Genomic DNA, 15,846 nt, shown 5'->3' with positions numbered 1-15,846 from the left:
CCTTGAACGCTTCCATAGGTGGGGCATCCACAGCTCCTCTGGACAACCAGGGCCTTACAACCCTCACAGTAAATAATTTCTTCCTAATGTCTAACCTAAACCTACACTCTTTTAGTGTAAAGCCATTCCCCCTTCTCCTGTCACAATGTGCCCTTGTAAAAAGTCCATCTCCAGCTGTCTTGGAGTCCAGCTCAGAAGAAAAAAAAGCAGCAAGGGCCATTCAGAGGCTTCCTATGTAAACTTTTGCACGATGGCTCTCAGCATTGATATACAGACATTACATTTACCAAAATGCGTAAATTTCTCTTGAGCTTTACTTGTGGTTCCTTTGACTTCGTTTGTGTGGTATTAGTGCAAATGTATTGGTGTGATGGTTTACAGTGAGCAGTCAAGAGTCTTGTATTAGCAGTGTGACTCAATGGGCAAATATTTCACTGCTTTTTGAACCTTGACCCTTACTTAAATATATATCTCCATCTTTAAGCCGTGGAATAGAGGCTGAAAATTTCAGCTGGTGTGAGCAATGCATCCTCAGTACCATCAGAGGTATATTGTGAACAAGGCATTGGCTTTTCACAAAGCACTCATCAAACACTTACCAACAAGTGGATGGATTTGTTTCAGAAAGTTCTCAACCACCAGTGAGCATGATCTGTACACTGCTGGTGGCTAGGAGTTTGACCAGTGTGGCCTCTCAGTATCTGAGTGTTATTGTTGATCAAATGATGGTGATAAGACTGGACAGTTTTTAATTACATCATATTCAGCTAGTGGAGATATTTCCCAGGGGAATATTCTCATACATCCCTGTTTGTCAGGGATATGCAGGCAGTTTGTCTGAAGTCAGAGGAAGGTTTTCAGTCATAAAAATAGATTACTATATGTACTGTGTAATGTCCTTTAGTAGCGTAGAGAAAACAAAAGGTTTGGAATTAATCCACACTTCCATAGAGACAAATCTGTTTGAGTCCCAGTACCTCTTTCCTATTAGCTGAAAATTTCCTTCCTGCTTTCCGGATGCTTAACAGATTTTCCTGTATGGTCTTCATCTGCCCTTTGGCACTGGTGGATTGGCTCAGCTAGTGATAGGACAGAGACAGGTCATGTCAACTCTCTCTATGGCATTACATTCTCTTGGGTGATTGCTTGGTATGTACAAGCACACAGTCAGTACAGAAGTAACTGCAGGGTTTGTGGGGTTTATGTAACAAATACCAGTAACGGCAGAGGTCTAAAATACAGCTCTTTCTGTGGCATGTTGCCTCTCTAGAGTTGGGTCCCTTACTGCTGGCCATACAAGTGCTTTTGGGTATTGGGAAGCATTCATAGGTGAGTGAGGATGTCACTTTACCATCATGCTTGTGATAGAGGGTACTGGACTTAAAGTACCTGCTTGGCTCTTTCTGTCATGTGATGCCCTGCAGATACACGCAGGCAGAGAGAGGCTGTAGGAATAGGGGCTTTCTACTGGCATTGGTTCTTGCATTCTCCCCTGCAGAAAATGTTTCTTGAATAGGACCTTTGTCTGAACACTGCTTTCACTTCATATTGTGTTCTAATAATATCACACAAGAGACATGAAATGGCTTTGATCATAGGGAGTAAATGCCACCAAATATTCTTCCTGCAGCCTTTTCCTTGCTACATTAAAAATTCATGGGCAGTAGCAGCTTCTTCTTTTCAGGACTTAGCTACATCAGCAGATGGTGAGAGCGGGCAGGAATACCAGGGCACGTTGATGGACAGAACAGGGGTGTCCTGAGCGAGCTGGGTGCAGGAGAAATTTGCACTTAATTTGCTTATGCTAGGTCTGTCTGAAGCCATCCAGATTTACTGTTTGTTCCTCACTTTGATGAGCAATGAGCTTACTGTAAAATTGCTGTAATTCAGTTAAATTGACGTGAATCTGAAGGTGTGCCTTAATTTCCATGTTTGCTTTATTCTTTGTGTTGTGGTCATCCTCCAGCCAAGAGAAGTTTACAGGGAATGAGAGAGAGAGGCGGACTTCAAGAGGTGAAATTGTAGCCCCACAGAAACCAGTAGCAAAGCTTCACTTGATTATATCAGGGTCAGGATTCATCCAAAGGGGCCACTACCTGTCAGGGTTGCCTTTGACCTCTCAGACACTGACAGACAACTTAAATGGGAAAATTCTTCGAGCTTTAGGCTCTTTTTTCCTCAGATCCTCACCACATCAGTAGGTAACTCCTTGCATTTGGCAGCAGGTTTTATCATCCCAAGCTTGTAAAAAGCTTTCCTGCCTGCTCCTTCATGCTATACACTCACCACTTGTAAAGTATCTCTGGTACACCATTTTTACTGTTCTTTCTCATCACTGTATGTGAAAGGGGTTGCTTACCAAAAGCTCAGAAGCAGATGCTTGAATGACTTGGAGCTCTTCATTTCACAAATTCAGGCCTCCCCTGGATTCCCACTGATGTCTGGCAAACACAGGATGATTCCTTGCAGACAGAAATAATAGGCTGAAAAGGTGTTATGGACAATGGCTAAAAAGTAATCAGATATTCTCAGAGGACACTTGAGATAGCCTTACCCAAGTGCAATAGGTGTGGTATATGGAGTTCATCTTCCAGTCCATTCCTCTATCAGAGGGCAAGTAATGAAGCATGTAAGTGCCCTGTTCAGAGCTCCATCTCTTCATCAAAGGTTTCCTTTGGTCTTTTCCTTTTTATCGTGCTCCAGTCTGATCCAACTTGATGTGAAAAAAATCACTAACTTGCCTTTTGTTCAGCCAGCTGCTATAGTGCTCTGACCAACCTGCTCTTTGTCCTTTCCTGGTCTCTGCCTGCTGGAAGAATCTAGCAGGCTCATTACATTATTTAAAAATACTGGTCTGTTGTATAAATTAAGAAGGTAATAAAGTGTTGCTGAAGGCCAGGACTATGCACAAGCCCCCAGGAGTTTCACAGGAAGCAATGCTTCCATTCCTGTTTGGGTTGTGGGCTCTTTGTTTTATAAAGCCCTGCCAGCTGCTGGATCTAACAGGTTGCTGGAGCTGAGTAAATTGTTGGGAGGAGGTGGGTGGGGATGGGAATACATTTGCTGGTACTTCAGGGCCTGAGCCAGGTCATGTTCCCACGTGAATTTTATGCCCCTCCAGGAGAACACCTGCCTATTCTTAGTCTTACCTGGAAGGCTTTTATAAATAGCCCACCCCAGACCTCTGCTTTAGGAAGCTGTTTCAGGAGATGTGCATCCCTTAGTCAGCCCAGCCTTAGCAGCGTCTTTAACAGTGATTCAGGGAAGAATTCCTGTCCCTTGAAAAGTATTGCTTTTTCTGATAGGTATTGCTTCATCTGAGCAGTTTGCAAGTTTGTCCACACTTGGGTTTGTTTCAACTTATCCAAGCTGATTTAAACATGACTTGGGATGAAATGAAATGAGGGTGGTTCTGAGATGAGGTCTCCTGCTGCTGCAAGCAGTGAAGCCCACAAGCCATACAGCTGATTGGCCACTGCATCCAAGTGTAGAACTGGAAATTCCTCAGTCCTGTCTGACATAACCAGCTGGTGGAATCACCTCCAGCAAAATGCCTCCTCCCCGTGAGAAGCCACCTTATTCCTGCACCTCTTGGTGGGCAGGTCCTCTGTTGTTCCCTCCAACTTCACAGAATCACAAATCCACAAGGATCATTGAGTCCAACTCTAAGCCCTGCACAGGACCATCCCCAAGAGTCACACTATTTGCCTGAGAGTATCATCCAAATGCTTCTTGAACTCTGGCAGGATTGGTGATGTGACCAGTTACCTGGGGAGCCTCTTCCAGCATCCAACCACCCTCAGGGAGAAGATACTTTTTCTAATAGCCAACTTAAACCTCCCCTGACACAAATTCAGGCCATTCCCTCAGGTCCTGTCACTGGTCACCACAAAGAAGAGATCAGAGCCTGCCCCTCCTCTTCCCCTCACAAGGAAGTTGTAACTGCAACTTAGTCTCCTCCAGATTGAACAGACCAACTGCCCTCAGCTGCTCTTCATACGGCTTCCCCTCAAGGTCCTTCACCTCTTCACTGCTCTCCTTTGGACACTCTCTAACAGCTTAATATCTTTCCTATGTTGTGGTGCCCAAAACTGCCACAATGTTCAATGTGAGGCTGCCCCAGGTCAGAGCAGAGCAGGACAATCCTCTCACTCGGCCGGCTGGCGATGCTTTGCCTGATGCTTCCCAGGACATGGCTGGCCCTCCTGGCTGCCAGGGCACTGCTGATTCATCTTCAACTCGCTGTCGACCAGGACTTTCAGGTCCCTTTCCATGGCACTGCTCTCCAGTCTCTCATTCCTCAGTCTGTGCATACATCTGGGTTTGCCCCATGACTTCTACTTCCCTTCCATATGCTTAGACTTAGACTTTGGCCCTACTTCTTTGCTGTCTGGCTCATCCCCAGGACAATGGTATTTATCTTGCATCTGCCAACTCTGTTAAAGGCTGCTGAAAATGCCCTATTTCCCTCTCTGGCATCAGATGTTGGGCATTTGTGGCAAAGTATTGGACTAGGAACAAAAGTGGTAAGCAGTAAGACTCAGATACAACATAATATATCAAGGAGATATTATTCAACAACAGGCAACCACTTAGGCAGACAAAAGCATGATTCAATTCAGTGGCTGGATGATAAAGGCAATAACATTTGTGGTTAAAACAAGTGGAAAAATTCTTAACCTAGTGTGAAAGTTAGTTATTGAACCCAAAAGTGGGTGAATTTCTGTGGCTTGAGGCAGGCAACTGTATAGGATGACAGAAATGAGGGATAGGAGCAACCTAGGAAAGGGAGATAAACTTGAAAATATCAGGGTGAGGAGTTTGGAGGAGAGTAGTAGTATGGGAAAGATGAGAAGAAAAGGTGAAACATTAAAATGTGTATGTTGAAAGACTAGGCAGGCACTAACTCCAAAAGCTAATGCAGAGACACCCCTGACCTGTAGCCTGTAAGAAGGGTTTTAATTAAGCCTTTGTTTGTGAGAGAGTTCTCCTGGCTTTTCATCTTGAAGATCTGGACATGTTAAAAATGTGTTTTCCTCATTTTCAGACCTGAACACAGTGAAATGACTGGAAGTGTATTGAGAAACTTGAATTCAGGCAGGTCACAGTTTCAAAGGAACCTTTCTCCAAATTTCTGCATAAAAATTTCTCTCCCTGTTTATTGCACATGAGGCTTTCTGACAGTGCCTGATCTCCTGATAGCATCACAAATCTTAAGAATCTTTCTTGTCTCACTGAAGGCCTCAGTTCAGGTTTCATAAAAACTATGTATGGCACAACAGCCTGCCCGCACTCTATTCTTCACAATAAAATTAATTCCCTGGTAATGATGGATGTGTAGCATGTATCATTTCAGCAAGACTTTGGAACTCTTTTCAGGATCATCACTGTCAGAATGATTATTCTCATCCATTAGCATTGTGTTGAGAACTCCATGCCAGAGCAAGCCATCTAATGTGCATCAAGGCTCAGCAGAAGAGGCTTGACCACCTCTTAGTTGTATAGAATTCCTGTCTGCAGCGATCTACATCCCTTGCAACTGCCAGGCAGTTGTTTTGGGGCCTGTTAAAGAGTATACTAGAAATAGGTCACGCATGACATGTTCTGTAGATTGTGTCTTGCAGGGGCTCTCTGTATAGTGGTGTCAGATCGTGTCAGATCACCCTGCAGTCTTTGGTGCTTCACACGTTTTAGACTGTTGGAAGCTTATGTTAGGATCTCTACTATGTAACTGGAAACTTTGACACGCCCTGAGAGACACGGCAATTTTATACAGTTAAAGTAGACATCTGCTCTGATGTGCCCTCAAGAGAAGATTACTTCTCTGAGGGCAGAGGGAGCATAGGGAGATTAACTTTTTGTGCCTGTCTGAATGACTCATTAAGTGATTTACCCAAATACGCTGAGGAAATTGGGACTGTGTATCTCCCAGTTCCTGCCTGAACTTCCCAGCCTCTGCCTCATCTCTGCTTTTCTGTTGGGAGGGGCTGTTAACCATTGTAGTCTCCTTCTGTTAAGTCAATCCTAATTACTTGTGCTGAGGGCAGTACATATTCTCCAGCACTGAGGAAAGTTTTGGGGGGGTAGTTTGAGGGGATAGTATTCGGATTTAAGCAGATAAAGCTACTGCCTTCCTATAGTAAGTAAACTATGTAAAGACTTCTAGGGTTGAACTCTGGATCTGCCTAACTCATCAAGTGTTACGTGACATTTGTGAGGCAGCAGTTCACTCCCAAATATAAAAAGAGATCTTGAAGCTGTCTTCAGTGGGAAGTATTGACTGCTTGTCTAGATTCGCATGCCTAACTCCTGTAGCCACACTTAAAAATGCAGGTTGACATACCGCCTTGCTCCGTGAGAAATGTCGAACTGGGATCAGCTATTTCTGCTTCTGAAGCCATGAGCCAGCCTTTCTTGCGAGGACAGGTCACACAGTTTCCCACTGGGACTGCTGACTGGGCTGGGAGATGGCAGGCAGCTTGGCTCCCTGCCACGCAGCAGCAGTGGCTGAGCAGCGTGGCTTCCTGTGGTTTTGAAGTGATTTGACTCCCTCTGGCAAACAGCAGCTGTAGAGTCCAGTCCTGAGGTGTTAGTAAGGAAGTCGCTAACAGTATCTGATCCTTCAGGGAAAAGGCAGTGTGACACTCTTGATACTGACAACTTTTATTCTTCTTATACTTACATCAGGCTGGAAGGGCAACTTTTGTTTTAATCAAAAAAGGAGTACTCTCTGTGTCTTGTCCCTCTCAAGTAGGAAAGACTCTGTTACGAATTACTAAGTAGTTCTACAAGCACTTGCTGTAGTAACAACCGGTAATTAAGGCCACAAACCAACTGCAGTGCTAATTCTTTAATCCTACTTGGTCATACTGATGAAAAAAAAGGATCTTTAGACCAATATTTTCCTCCTGTCCAGCCTTCAGATTTGGTCTTTAAATAAAGGTGAAACTTTCTGAAAAGTCAGAACACGCTCTTTATCCAGTCAAACAAATTTTTCTCTTTCAAAGGTGATAACGCAGTTTTCTGTGATAACATAGCACAGAAGAAGATGAACTTCACAACTCGTGTTTAGGTGGTGGGAATTAGCATAGCTCTTCTGACACTGGTGGTGATACGTCAGCTTACGGCAATTGAGAGCCTGGCCCTTGACCTCTAAATTGTCCACACCAAGGAGATCAATTGTGAAACTAGATCGATTGCATAGTAACAAGGTTACAAATTCGTGAAAATCAGCTATTGTTCTTGTACTGCAGGAAGTTCTGTTACAGCTCGGTGGCCGCACTTGGAGGTGTTGTGCATGAACGTTATCATCTGCAGTTATGGCCTATCTGAGTGCTCTCAGTGCAGTAAATCCTTCCACCTAATGAGTTCCTTACTGCAGCAGAAACTTGGTCTTGTTGCATTATATGTCTGGATGTGAGTCTTGTCCCTAAGCTGGCTCTGAATTTCAGTATCAAAAGCCAGTTTAATTTATAGACTTGCAAAACATTCATAAAACCCATATCTTTCCTAAAGCACTTTATGGAATGGGTACTTCTAGTATTAAAGCCATCTTATACATATATTTTTCTCAAACCGCAGAATTTTTTCCTATAACACATCCTTCATAAGTGCCTTGGGGATATAAATAAGTGGCATTGCTGTTCCAGTCGGCACAGGTTCATGTTTGGTAGATGGGATCCTGTACTTAGCAGACTTCCTTCCAGTTGTGTCATGGAAATTATTTCTCTGCTCTTTCCAGCAGACTCTTACCTGGCATAGTTGGAGACCACTTTATCAGGGAGGTGTAGCTGAAGGAATGGACAGAGGATGGTCTATGGGAACTCTGAGAAGGCCATTTATGATTTAAAACCCACCTTCTTCTCAATTTGCCTCTTGAGGCATCTGCTGTATTTGAATAATTTTCATTTTCTCTTCTAGCCTTGTCTTTCCTCCTTTTCTCCTACTCTTGTGGCTCTCTGTATCCCCAGATCTAAGGGAGAGTGGTACGTAGATGCTTAATTGCAGTGGGATGCCACCCTTGCACGTCAGGGTGGAAACGTGTGCATGTAGGAGCTACAAGTACAGGAATGAACAGAGAAAGGAGAGATCACCACTGTCCTGCCACAGTCTCTTCATCTTCCTCCCCATGTGGTGAAACCCCTTCAGCTCGTCCTCGTTCCTCTCCATAACTTCTCTGCCAATGCGGCAAAATTGCATTTTCTCTTCATGGCTGAGAAGTTTTGAGCAGGCACTGCTGCAGAGTACAGCAGTGTATCTTGACTAAACACGTTATAGCTCACAAAGCATCATATGTTTTTGCTCACTTTTGTAGATACCCCAAATAAAGTCCCTAGATGCTTGGACTCTGCTGACAGAGCCATGATACAGTCTCCTTGAAACAACTGAGTCTGTCATGATAGGGTCTGGAGACTGGTGTGAGCAGTATTTGTATTTTTAAGAATGCCTTTTCCCCGATTCCAACAATATTTGGAATCAACTTCCAAGTTTTGGTGTGGCTGGTAGTGCCTGAAAGCCAAGTGAGAACAGTTGCTGTTTTGTGGATGATTGTGGTGTGAGCTCATGAGCCTCGTTTCAACTCCTAGAGGGCAGCCATCCACATCATACAGATGGCTGTTGCAGTTGGCACTGAGTGAAGTTTCCATGGATCACTCTTTGTATTTAGCCACCTCAAACGCAAAAAACCATGAAAAACCATTACTATTTGTGGACAGAGTCCATGCTTTCAGTGTTTCTCCATGAAAAGCCTGATGATACTTCAGGCTTTCCCAATGTCAATCCATGAGTATCTGTAAAACTGAGCTCCCACACAGGTAGGCAGAGGTGACTTGAGTACCCATCCAGAGGATCTCAGCACTGCCTATCTCAGCACAGTCTGCCCATCCAGGGCCAGCATGGAGGGTCTCTCCTTCAGTCAGCTTAGTATCCAGGCAATGATGTCTTCAGCATATTTCCCTCACAGGGAAAGTAGGGCTAACCAGGCTGCGTTAGCTCACACTGCTGTTTTCCTGCCAGCTTGTATGCAGAACAACCCCACACTCATAGGGTGGAAACACAGACACCATCCTGAACCTGTCATCCAAGCCTTTCTATCATGTCTCTTGACTGTGCCATACAGATCATGCTCATCAAAGCGTGGTGGTTTACGCTCTGTTCCCTTAAAACAGGGTATAAGTGTTTTGAATTGGAGGAGGGTGATGTGGTACCTGTAGGGCTGGGCTTGTGCTGCCCCATCCTGAACTGCATAGTGACAAAATTTGGTCAGCCAGGCTAGTCCTGCCAGTGCTGCACCTACCAGGAGTATTGATGAATGGCTTTAAAAAGCAGCAGTAGAGATTCATGGTGTCTATGCTCTAACTATTTACCTGAATTTGTCCTCAAGTTTTTGGAGGGTAGGAAAGTTATAAAGCAGACCTACTGTTCATTATCTGCTTCCAGCAGGGGGAGATGGGTCCAGAGAGTTATTTCTTCTGGGAACATGTACAAAAATAACATTATTTATTTTACTCATGAGGCACTCTCCTAGGATTTGTGTGATTCCTGCTTGTTTGGCCTTTTACACCTAGGCAACCTCTTCCTTTTGCTTTTGTATGCTTCTAAAAGCAAATAAGACCTATCAGCTTTAGTTTTTGTTTTATTTTTCCCAAGGTTTATGAGACCCTCAGGGAATTTCTTCCTCATCTCTCTGTTTATTATGATTATTACTATTATTAAATAGTTATGCTGTGGTGGTTCTAATGAGGATTGTGTAAATGCGGAAGAAGATGAAGACATCCCCTGCACTGCCATATTAGCTGAGAGGGGGCTCCCTCTTTGTAGGGAGGCATGACCACATGCAGTCCCATCTCAAATCAGGATGTTACTAGAGTCGGGAGACGGGATTCCTCTCTTCTCCCTCCCTGAAACCCCCTCTGTCGTTGTCTGTGTAAAACATATTGGTGCCACTTTCTATGAACTATATTTAACTAAGCATTAAATTTAGATTTAACTGGATAGTTATTGCCTCCTAAGTAAATACTCTGAGATAAGGAAATATTTAGTGAGCTCTAGCAGTTGGGTGGCAGATGCTTCTGCATTGCATAATAGTTAATCTTTGACAAATGTGTTTTCCTTACTCCACTGGCATTTAATTATCATACAATAGCTCTTATTAAATGTAGATGAAACATGTGTGGGAGACCCTTGGATCCATGCAACACTGTTTTGCAAGAGGGGTGCATTTCTTTCATTGGTTACTTAATATGAGACCAAGTCTTTTAACTGTACTCAAATTCTGGCACGGGAGTGCGTGGGTTTCCTGTTGGTGATGCCCATCTTGTGGCATGCCAGCAGCTTGATGGCATCTTTGTCCCTTGCACTGTCCATTGCCCTAGTATGGTGGTTACTAGTCAGAAATCAGATGTCAGCAGCATGATCTTCTTCAGAGTAGTATCCTTGTCAGGCGACATCTCCCTCTGCAGTAGCTTGGTAATTCCTGGTGTGTGGATTAACCCCTTTAGCTCCTCATTCTTCTCCCTCTGATGCCATCCCCATAAAGTCTCCTGCAGAGGAAGTGTCTGACTCGCCTCACTTTTTGGCTTGAATACAGAGCAGTCATCTCTTTTTGCCACTGCGTGCGTGGCACTGTAGCAGCAGTGTCATGACCTTAGTCCTTAATTACCATGCCTTTAACACTTGCAGGGATTGTTTAAGTACTCATAAACAGTGTGGCCTTTCCACTCCAAGGCTGCAGGGGCCAGTTTCTAGGCGTTCAGAAAGCAACTGGACACATTCCTGGAAAAGGAAAATCATTCAAGTACCATTAACTACAAAGACAGTGCCATTGGCTGGGGACATGCCTTAACCACAGATCACTGGAAATAGATAAGTGCCCTGGGGCAGTGCTTCCTTGTGCTTGTGTGCTTCCCTAGGCATTGGCTTTAGGCTACACTTGGAGACAGAACTAAGGGTTAGAAGGACCTTTGATCTGATCCCATGTGGCCATTCTTATAACACAATGACATTCCTTATGTTTCTCCAGTTTGTGTCCACTGTATCCCACAAGTGGATCCCACAAGTGAGGAGCAGAGGTGAAGCAGGAACCGTACAAGTGTTTTTTCCCCTCCTGCACACAGAGGTAGCAGCGCTGTGATCCCGCAGGGCAGCAATTCTCAGCCGATCTCCCATGGCTGTTTTTGCACCTGCTTCTCTGGACCCCTCTCAAACCACGCCTTCCCTCTTTGCTTCCCCGTCCCAGCCCCGCCGTGCCGTGGCTGCAGAAGGGTTACAGTAGCGAAGCATCCCTAGGAACAGTTCTCATCCCTCCCGCAGGGCAGAGATGGGGATGGGTGAATGGCAGGCAGGCATCAGCAGTAATACACACAGCTTATTCCTCTCCATTAATTTAATCTCCCTTCTCTTTGCGGTGGCGGTGGTATGTGGGCTGCGGGAGCGTTCCCGGGTGGGCAGCGCTGCTGCCGGCGGGCGCAGGGCTCAGCTGCGGGCGCCGGCAGCCGGGAGGACAGGCCGAGCATTCACTCCGCGGGCAGCTCAATGCCGGCATTGTCTCCGCTCCGTCCCTCCGGCTGGGAAAGGAGGTGGGGGGTGGGAAGGGCTGAGTGGAGAGAGGTGGGAGGGAGGGATGTACAACTGTTTATCTGGCGAGGGGAAAGTCTGAGAAGGGAAGAAGCGAGGTTTGAGGGCGCAGAGGCAGTTGCCAAGGATGATGCTCTGTAAATCAGTTAGCGTGTGGCTTCAGGCCGCTATGCCAAGTTGTTTGCACTTTTGGCCATAGATCCGCTTTCCTCACTATTTTACCTTGAGAATACTGGTCGTACCTTCCTCTATTCTCTCTGCCCTGATCCCTGTGCATCCCTCCCGCTCAGCATCTCCTGCTTCCCGCTCGCGCTCCCTTTCTCCTCCTTTCTCCAGCCCCTTCTTCCTCTCCCATCCCCTTCCCTCTCTGTTTCTCCCTCCTCCCTTTTCCTTCGTGGCTTTCCCCTCTGCCCTCCAGCCCTCATCCCTTCACAAGCCCCCTCTTCCCTGCTGCAGTGCCCCGCTCCCCTCCCCTTCCCTTCCCAGACGCCGTCCAGCTCCCGGAGGCCCGGCCCGGCCGCCGTTTCCCGGTCCCCCTGGGCAGCCCCGCTCCCGGCGGGGGCGGGTGGGGGCGCGGGGGCTCGAGGCGGGCTGTGCCCGCGGGAAAGGGATGGGGAACGCGGCTGGCGGCTCCCTCCGCGCCCGCCGCCGCTGTGGTGCCGAGCTGCCGTCTCACGAGTGTGGCTCCCTCCTCCCTCTCTCCCTCTCTCTCTCTCTCTCTCCTCCTCCTCCTCCCTCCCTCGCTCCGCCTGGGAAAGTGGGTTAGGAGGGAGCGCGGGGCTGGAGGCTGCACAGCTACAGGACCATCCCCTTCCCGCAGCCCAGCGGCACAGGATTCCTCTTGCTCCTTTTCCTTTTTTTTTTTTTTTTTTTCCCCCCACCTCTCTACATCACTCTAAACGGGTCGATTTAATTGTTATTATTTTGTAATTATATTGCTACCTGACTTTTTCCTCTTGCTTTTTTTTTTTTTTGTCCTCTCTTTTTTAATTGAAGGCTGTGCTAAGACTTTTTTTCTCCTTTTTTTTTTGAAAATCTTAGAAAAGAAAAAAAAAGACAAGGTGGGGAAAGAAGCCAGCAAGAGACTGAAAAGAGCAAGAGAAAGTGGCAGCTAAGAAGGACTGTGAAATCACCTCCCCTTTCTGGGGCTGTCGATCAGAGCGAGAGTTGTACATTATTATTATTGTTTTTCCTTCTACATCTATCTGTCCACATACCCAGGCAGAGAAAGAGACAAGTACAGACAGTGAAACTCGACAAGACCAGCCATGGTAGCAAGGGCTCAGCCTGATCGGAAACAATTACCGCTGGTCCTACTGAGATTGCTTTGCCTTCTCCCTACAGGGCTGCCAGTCCGCAGCGTGGATTTTACCCGAGGTACCGATAACATCACCGTGAGGCAAGGGGACACAGCCATCCTCAGGTAGGGCATCTTGCCAACTTTTCTGCTTCCGTGTATCTGTATTTCTATGTATGCAACGTATACATGTGACGTGATACATATTTGTATGTATATGTCTCTGTGAGTGTGTGTGTTATTTTACCTCTGGAACTGCAGTAGCAGCAGCTGCTACAAACAAGCTCTGCATGTGTGTGCTTTAATATGAAAAAATAGTAAAGCTTTTGAATACTTCTTGCCACCACTCTCGTCTGTGCAGTGCTCTGGATCAAAAGAATTTCAGTGAGGAAGATCCGCTTGTGTTAGCCAGCTCTTGTGAACGTACACTTTCCACCAGCCCTGTAGTATCAATAGAGAAATCGAAAAGGGATCCAGCTGTGCTTGCCAGATGTTCCATTGATCTTCCCGTGCTTCTTTTTGTACATATGCAAAAACTTTATCCCTGGTGCTGCCAGAACTCTTGGGCAAGTTCTTTTGGAAAACTCTGGGTTTTAAAAATTTTATTTATTTATTTTTATGCCCTGTGGGGAGGGAAGATGGATACAGTAGTTGAAAAGGCTGGTGAAAACATGGTGTAGGAGCTCCAACATTTATGAAGGTTGTATCTTTTTCAGTGTGCTGATGTTTTTGCAGGGCTAAAATAAATGGGTGGATGTTATGCCTATGTGTCTGGTTGTAATGAGGGTGTCTTTGCACATGAAACCTGGCTCACTGGCAGTATTGAGTGTGATATTTCTGGTTTTGTTGTGCAGGCTTTCTAAAGGTAGTTCTGACACTACTTGGGCTTTCAGTTAGGAGTGTCCCAAATAACTAAACTGCAGTAGTGTTTTTCCTGTAGGTTTTGTTTTCACATTCTGTCTTGCTCAACTTACCTGCAGTAACTTCCCTAGTGAAGGAAAATCCTGTGTGTGTGTGCACACACTGGATCATGGCTATAAAAGTACTGGGTGTAATTTAAAATAAATCTGTGATCTGTATGAAGAGCTGATAGTGCACAAACCCTGAAGCATCAAGGGAGCAATCCCCTAGCAAAGCTAACAGCAGCAGCAAAGTTTTCTTTCTCTTTCTCTGAAATAAATCCTGCTGGATGTCACCAAATGGTCTGCTACACGATCCCCTGTGTCCTGCATCCCTCCCATTTAATGATAGAGGCAAGAAGGATGCTGGAGGAGGGATGTGTGAGTGCGCTTACGCGTATCGCTTCTCTCAGCTCCCGTGTGCTCCGTTGTTTTGATCCTGGAATATCCATTCAGCAGCTTCCATTCCCCAGCTCTCCAGACTTGTTAACTCAAATGTAAGATTTATCCACATGGAGTAATAGGATTTACAGAGTAATTCATCTGCCTTGCATATGCAATGGAAGTGGTTTAGATTAGACATGGTAAACACCTAACAAGGGGTGTTGCCTCTGACTCTGGCTTCTCTCCTTTCCCTTCCACTCACTAGCAATTCATATATTCCATTAACCCTTTTCTAACAGGACTCCCAGCTGACTTATCCCATTTTTAAAGGCAAATCGCTTCCATCAATCATATATTTTGGAGGGGCTGCTCAGACAGATGTTTGCCAGCATACGTTTGGTACATACAGCAGCAGACAAGTCATTAAGCTCACTTGCCCAGACAGGGGTCACTGGATTTCTATTTCCCACTTAACCCTGGAGCTTTTGAGTTTATCTAGACGCTGTGTGCTAAAGCTGCATTTGCAGCAGAGAGGGCTAAGCGGATGGTGGAGATGGTGCCTGCATGTGCTGTGTGTAAAGCGTCCGCTCATCAACAAGCTCAACGGGGCTGCATGGGAGACTGGTTTCAGTGATTGTGTGTGGCTTGCCAGTGTTATGTCAGGCACTAAAATAAAACACCTGAGTGAAATGATCCAGCTGTGTCAGCCAGATGTGTGCCAAGTGACACAGTCTGCAGGAGCAGCACACCACCCAGCCATGTAATGGCTTGCCCCAAGCAATACTGTGTTCCTGGCAAGCTGCGTTTCTGTCAGAAGTGACTGTGGCCAGTGCACAGGCTTTACTTCTCTCAGCTGCCTTCCTAAGCTCTTTAAGCAGATCTGGCCAACTATATGTTTTTCACATTTCCTAGGAAGGGCACTTCTCACCTCTCCTTTTCCCTGGGCCCATCCTCCTGTTTCTGGGGTGTTTCAGTCCCTCCTTCAGAGGTGAGACAGAAGCCAGGCTGTACTGGATTGCCAGGATTGCCACACGAAGCTGGAAGGTGTGAGATTTTCCTGTGTCCCATAGACTTGAGGTCCTGCAGGATAACATTTCATTCCCTCCATTTTAAAGCAAGTGTTAATTTGCTAGCTCCCCCCTCACTGTTTTCCTTGACCCCCCAAAACATAACTCAGCTTAAGACAGCCTTGTGCTTGAAAAACTACCAGTGTCTTGCTCTTCCTGTCTATAGATCCATTAGTAACAATGGAAGGAAAAGAGCTAGATGGGAAAAAACATTAGATAATCTGTACTAACTGTGTTCAAAGCAGATCTTTATGTCCACACAGTGACAGGTAAAAGATTTCTATACATGGATCATATAACCCATCTTTGCTAAACATCTGCTTCAGAGGGAATAGGGAGTGTGCAACATCAGTTTACCAGTGCCCAGTAGCTCCATCCTGTAGCTTGAAAGCTTGAAGGGAAATGAAAATGTAGGAGGAAGAAAAAATGATATGCAGTTGGAGAGAAATAAAAGCAATGTACATAGCAATAAGATATCTAAAAACATTCTGTTCCTGTAAATTGTGATGCAAATCATTCAGCAAAGCACCCAGGACACGATATTCTGAATGAGTTTTCTGCTTTGGGGCTTTATGTATTTGTATATAGGGTTACACTTGTAGGTGGAAGAATGGGTGGGTGGACT

At 45.6% G+C, this 15,846-nt stretch overlaps 1 protein-coding gene across 3 annotated transcripts in view; it reads left to right on the top strand.

The window, feature by feature from the left end:
* LSAMP (limbic system associated membrane protein) overlaps nt 1-15,846 on the top strand; it is a 1,001,416-nt gene that overhangs the window by 680,677 nt on the left and 304,893 nt on the right. Inside the window, exon 2 of one of the 3 annotated variants that reach the window (XM_050333580.1) lies at nt 12,919-12,997. In XM_050333580.1, coding sequence (XP_050189537.1) covers nt 12,919-12,997 — 79 coding nt within the window. Of the gene's footprint in view, nt 1-12,356; nt 12,998-15,846 lie in introns of those variants that run through there. The other 2 variants (XM_050333579.1, XM_050333581.1) reach the window with 2 other exon arrangements.

Source organism: Myiozetetes cayanensis, unplaced genomic scaffold, assembly GCF_022539395.1.
Source record: "Myiozetetes cayanensis isolate MyiCay16 unplaced genomic scaffold, myiCay2020 scf5-8, whole genome shotgun sequence".
In the NCBI taxonomy this organism is placed as follows: domain Eukaryota; kingdom Metazoa; phylum Chordata; class Aves; order Passeriformes; family Tyrannidae; genus Myiozetetes; species Myiozetetes cayanensis.
Note: the sequence above shows the minus strand (reverse complement) of the source record. Positions and strands in the feature narration are given on the sequence as shown.